A 6,000-nucleotide genomic window follows, 5' to 3' on the forward strand; every position below is an offset into this window, starting at 1 on the left:
TTTTCCAACATTGTCAACTTGTGTCCTTATTGGCAAAATGTTAGATTGTTTCAAAAACAATCTTTTCAAAATGATTTCTCCTTCTGTTCACATTTATTGATAGAAGGAAAAGATTTAGTCTTTTAACAACATATTATAGGATTTAAAATAAGAAATGTAATTTTTTTCTTCTTTTTTTTTTTTTACAAACTAACAACCTAGAATCTTTTCTTATATTTTGTTGAACATGTATTCTGACAGTCGGTTACCTTTATGAATTACAACTGTAGGCATTTTACACAAATCAAGAGCTTATGTTTTTAATTTTTAAGCAAATAACGTTATCTGCTTCGTTGATTTCAGTAAATATGTATCCTTAAAAGTTCTAAAATATTTTACTCCTCAGTCATTTATACCATGTTGCATTGATATTTATTGCAGGGGTTGCTATATTCAAAAATATTGATATTCTTATTTTCATATGAAACAGATGCTAGCACACAAATGACTGTCATTTGTAATGTCTATTTCAAATCTCATTATTTCCACCTTGCCATTTTAAGATCACTGGGTATTATTTCAAGCAGCACAATTAAACTACATAGTAGTCACTGCTTAAATAGTCTGTGTACTTGATATAAAAAAAAAAAAAAAACCAAGAAGGCCAAATGGCTTTGTTTTTATAAAAAGAAAGAGACAATCCCTGAGCACTCCTGGTGGTGAAATGCTTGGTAATGTGCTGCTCTGTCTCCCTCGCTCCCAGTAAGCTCTGCAGTAATAAGCAGAAGCTCTTCAGAATGCACACCTCATGGAAGCAGAGGTACCCGGCATCCGGCTGTTGACATGAGATTTGAGAATGCCAACTAACCTCAGGTGCATGACCAGGTTACACCGCCATCCCCCGAGCCCTGTTCAGAGAGACTCACTCTCCCTAGGGACTTCTTGAATGAGATCTCCAACCCGCTTGTAACTTTTCTTGTTGCCTGTTGCCTGCTTGGATACTCCAGCCCTGGACACATAGGCTAGTGCTGCAAGGCAGCCCTCTGGCGCCTCCTTGTGTTGGACGACTGCTGAGCCGCTGCACGCCCTGGGTGGTGACGGCTCAGTTGCCATTTAGTGCCTGAGGCGTGAATTTGTAGAATGCTTCCGCAATGAAGGGCTAAAACCCTAATTAAGGATAACAATAACTACAGCATTCTGAGACCTAGAGGATTACTGTGGGGATATGATGATGTCACACGGTGCCCTGGCAGGGAATTTCCAGTAGTGGACTGCATGCTGGGCCTTGTGAATATTGCCTGCGTCTGGCTCCTAGACAGGGACAGACTCCCTGCAGAGCAGCTGTGGGGGCTCCCCTGAGCATGGACCTCAGCTGAGGATGTGGACTGCACAGCAAGAAAAGCGCTCCAGTCAATGGCCACGGCAGCCTTTTGGTCACTTTCTCCAAGGAGAGGCCTCCTTGCTGGTCTCCTGGAGATATTCCTTGGCATTCTTCCTAAAAAATCTGTTACCTACATCTTCCTCGAAAATCATACTCGTGGAGGTCACCAAAAGAAGCAGGAAAAATAACAAAAACTTTAATGTCCCAGTGAAGAGTAAGTTCATTCTTAATCGATGCGTGTTTTCAATAACAGCCACCTAATCAGCTTAATAATCATCTAATCACGTTGATTTTCAAAAGGAAACAACCTAGAAAAACTCGTAAAAGTGAGCTTTCAGTAAGAGAATAGATCTTTGCCTTGGAAAAGAAAATTTTACCTGGTTAAAAAAGAAATCTTGATTAGGATCTTATTCTTAACTTTTACACAATTATGTCAAAAGAGAAAGTTATGAAAACATAGCACTTTTTTCCAATTTACTGTGAACTATTCTGAGCTCATGTTAAAATAATTCTTGAGAATTTTGTTTAAATATTAGGCCAGGCATGGTGGCTTACACCTTTAATCCCAGTATTTTGGGAGACCAAGGTAGGGAGGATCACTTGAGCCCAGGAGTTCAAGACTTTCAATGAGCTGTGATTGCACCACTGCACTCCAACCTGGGCAACAGAGTGAGAGTCTGTCTCTGGAAAAAATATACATCTTAGACGTTAGCAAATATTAATGTAGTTTAGAAGGACAAAAGGGAAATGGTACATAGAATTCATTTATATCAACTTAAAGGGTTTTGAAAGGTGCTGAGATTTAGAGAATATTATTTCCACTTTCCATTAATTCCTAAGGTACTGCAAAATGTTTTATAAAGGCAATTTTTAAAAATATTTTCACAGGAACAATTTTTAAAATTTTTTTATTGTAAATAAATCATGGTAGATTTAATGCTAACAGTTGAGCTTTAGGATTTTTTTACTTTTTTAGTAATCAAAAATTTTTAAAAGAAAAAATAAATTTTGTATTAAGTAGTTTATGATTTTTTTTTTAAGAAAGCAAGATTTATTGAGAGGACAGAAAACCTCCCACAGTGGGAGAGGACCCAAGGGGTTTGCCCAATTTATGATTTTTTTTTTATGCCTGTAGTCCCAGTTTTATGTTTGTTTAGTTGGCATAGGAAAGAGATGCCTTGAAAGTTTGAGAAAATAGTTTGAATTTAACTAAACCCAACCTTTTATAGCAAATAGCATCTGTCAGTTCCCAAAAAGGTAACAGATAAGTTGAAATATAGTGAGGACACCTGTACTGAAAGCCATGTCAACCCATGCCATTCATTCATCTAAGTGAAGATACAGAAGTGAGCATATGCTTCCTGAACCAGATCACCGTAAACTTAAATTACAGAACAAATAATGTTGAAACTGAAAAGAGATCTAAAATTTTTCCAATTTAAAAAAAACACTTAAAAGAAGTAGACATGCTGGGCACTATCCCTTTGACAGATTTGTTTAAATAAACAAAGAGACTGGGTCATCCCAGCAGTTTGGGAGGCCGAGGCAGGAGGATCACTTGAGCCCAGGAGTTCAAGAACAGCCTGGACAACACAGTGAGACCTCATCTCTAGCAAAATACAAAAAACGTGGTGGCACATGCCTGTAGTCCCAGCTATGCCAGAGGCTGAGGCGGAAGGATAACTTGAGTCCAGAAGGTCAAGGCTGCCGTGAGACGGAACTTACCACTGTACTGCTGCCTGAGTGATAGGGTAAGACCCTGTCTCTAAATAAATAAACAAACAACCCGAAGGCTTTTGGATGACATGAAGAACCTAGCCTGAAAACAAAAAGACATAGTTTTATGGTTTATTGTTGCTCTTGTTTAATGTTATGTATCACTTAATCGCACATATGTCAAGTACAGATAAGTCCTCCAACTGATGAGACTGTTATAAAGAACTCTTGAACCCACCTGATCTCATCACAAAACTGCCCAGCCTGTTCTTTGCATGTGCCTTCAATGCATCGTGCTGGACTTAACTATGTCTGCATTTCAGAGGGGAGCTGTCCGTTGCATGGTCAACTCATTTATTGTTTCCAGAACTCTCTGACCACCATCGTTCATAATTTGATTTGTTTTCACGTAAACACATCAGATGCGGTACCTTTTTGAATACCATTTGTTAAGCAACTAGGCATGGAAAAATAAATGTTACTGTTTCTTGTTGGCTGCAAAACACATATCCACTAAACACATTTGCTGTTGGCATGCTGCAGTTGGGGACAATGGACTTTGCGGTAAGTGGAAAGGCCAAACGATCCTTATCCATGAGAACACTGCCTTCATACCCCACAAAGGCTGCAGCGTGGACCCACGGTAGCTATTCTGAGTGACTCCCCCTCAGACCCATTGCTTCATCATTTCTTCAGGCCCTGTGGAGTCCTGGTCCTCTCACATTGATGACAGTGTCACCTTCTAATGAATAGCACCAATACTTTATAAATGAAACAAGAAAACAAAACCAAAAAAATGAATACACAACGCTTCTAGTGATTCACTCGATTCCCACAAATATCCCTTCGCTACATTTCTACATGTATCACCATGTTAGAGACGAAGACTCCGAAACCCGTGTCTCTGATTCCAACCTGCCATTCCCAGCAGATCACACCACATCTCTGGATTGGGAAATTGTGAAGATGCACTTTTGATTTAATGCTTCCTTTATCAGCCTACTGCAATTCAATCTTAGCCAGTACCAGAGAACTGAATGCCTGAACAAATATAATTTGCCGATAGCTGCCACAGCAAATCAATAACCTGTTTACTAGCAGGAAATTGTGTTAGTAACATAACATCTCATTCCGTTAATCAGTCATCACATTCGTTTTATGTTGGCGTTGTTCTGTCTTGCGTGATTCTTGTCTCACTGGAATGAATGTAAGCATAAAGAAATGTAAAGTGTTATGTGTCTAATATTATGTATGCAGTGCTGCCAAATGCTATGAGATTGCATGAACTTATGGCTTTCACAGTTTTGCCTGGAATATAAAATGCATGCCTAATGTAGGTATAGAGATATATATATGTGTGTCATCCTGTTTTCCTTTAGAAATGTTTAGAAATTACAAGGAGATATGCTCCCAAATAAAATATAACTTTTTTTAAATCTCAGAAGATGAGGTTAAAGCTAAAATTACCCAACATTTTCTAGAGTGAATTCCAAACTAGGGTGGTTATCTCCAGTGCAATTGTGTACAAACTGCTATACTTGGTCTCAGTTCTTTCTGTGAGGAATCCAAGAAGGGTGTGTATACTTGTAGAATGAGATTGATCTCAAATTAATGCAGATGCAGAGATTGCATAAAGCTCAAATTTTCAATAAGGGAAAAATACGTCGCTATGCTACTACTTGCTGAAAATATTTTTTCTATTGAAATACATGACCATATGCAGTTCCATCAAATTATTTTCCCAAGTGGAACAGAAGAAGTGGTTTGAAATGGAATAATCATGCCTCTGTTCTCCACAGTCAGAAGCTAAGTTTTAAGGAACGTGTGCGCATGGCTAGCCCAAGGGGCCAGAGTATTAAGAGCCGACAAGCCTCGGTAGGTGACCGGAGGTCTCCGAGCACCGACATCACAGCCGAGGGCAGTCCCACCAAGGTGCAGAAGAGCTGGAGCTTCAACGATCGAACCCGCTTCCGACCCTCACTGCGCCTCAAAAGTTCTCAGCCAAAACCAGTGATAGACGGTGAGCCCTGTTTTTCCATAACCGTTTTTAATTTGCTAGGCTATAGTGAGTGAGATTATGAAGTAATTAATTCTCCGTGGTACCACTCAAAGATAGAAGAGAACCCCAGGGAAGGAATTGTTTGTTTTATTGGAGATTTATTCACGGCCTTGGGCAAATGTACAGAACATAAGTTTACTTTTGGAAACAACTTTGGCAGCTAAATCTTTATTTCAAAGAAGCCAAACACAAAATTTTGTTAATTCTTCACTTGTACCTACAACCTATTTATTTCTCAGACAAGGTCTGTACTAAGATCAGTGTGACTGTTGTTCTGATATCTGTGTTATGTCTGACCAGCAAAGGTCCAAGGCCAAAGGACAACCAGGTGCTTTGTGAATATCTTGCAACTCAGTTAATGATGACTTTTTCTGGTCAACAATGAAGGTGCCTCTTTCCCTCTCTCACATGCTCCATCTATCTCTAAGTCAGAGACCCGTGTTTATCTTCCCTAGAGAAAATCCTTTTGAAAGTTCTTTCAAAATCTTCCAATGATGAGTGAAATTCAAGTTCTTCTCCCAAGAGGAATGAACCTATTTCGTTATCATATTATGTAGCAGACATCTACTTGCCAACGCATTTTATTGAGTGCCACATAATTTTCATGTTTATAAAAGAAAACATTTTATTTTTCACTTAAGTTTAGTTTGGCTTTCCTTCTAAGTGTGCCCCTCCGGGATCTCTTATACTGGGCAAAGAACCAAAGTCAAATAACATCTCCCATTAATGCATTAAAAACGGCAAAGGCTATCAGTCCTTCTGTTCTCTTTTCCTAGAATAACCTGTATTTTCCCAGGCCCTGAAACCCCGAGGGATAAAATTAACAACCAGGGGTCATCATCGCAGTATCTCAGGCTCCCTTCTG

At 39.1% G+C, this 6,000-nt stretch overlaps 1 protein-coding gene across 1 annotated transcript in view; it reads left to right on the plus strand.

Annotated features, from left to right (window-relative positions):
* LOC103250747 (potassium voltage-gated channel subfamily KQT member 5-like) overlaps positions 1-5,775 on the plus strand; it is a 167,418-nt gene extending 161,643 nt beyond the window's left edge. Inside the window, exons 10-11 of the mRNA XM_021708182.1 lie at positions 4,876-5,096; positions 5,375-5,775. Coding sequence (XP_021563857.1) covers positions 4,876-5,096; positions 5,375-5,520 — 367 coding nt within the window. The 3' untranslated portion in view covers positions 5,521-5,775. The remainder of the gene's footprint in view (positions 1-4,875; positions 5,097-5,374) is intronic.
* The last annotated feature ends 225 nt before the right edge of the window (positions 5,776-6,000 follow it).

This window comes from Carlito syrichta, unplaced genomic scaffold (assembly GCF_000164805.1).
Source record: "Carlito syrichta isolate Samal-C Ts95f unplaced genomic scaffold, Tarsius_syrichta-2.0.1 Scaffold132296, whole genome shotgun sequence".
NCBI lineage: Eukaryota > Metazoa > Chordata > Mammalia > Primates > Tarsiidae > Carlito > Carlito syrichta.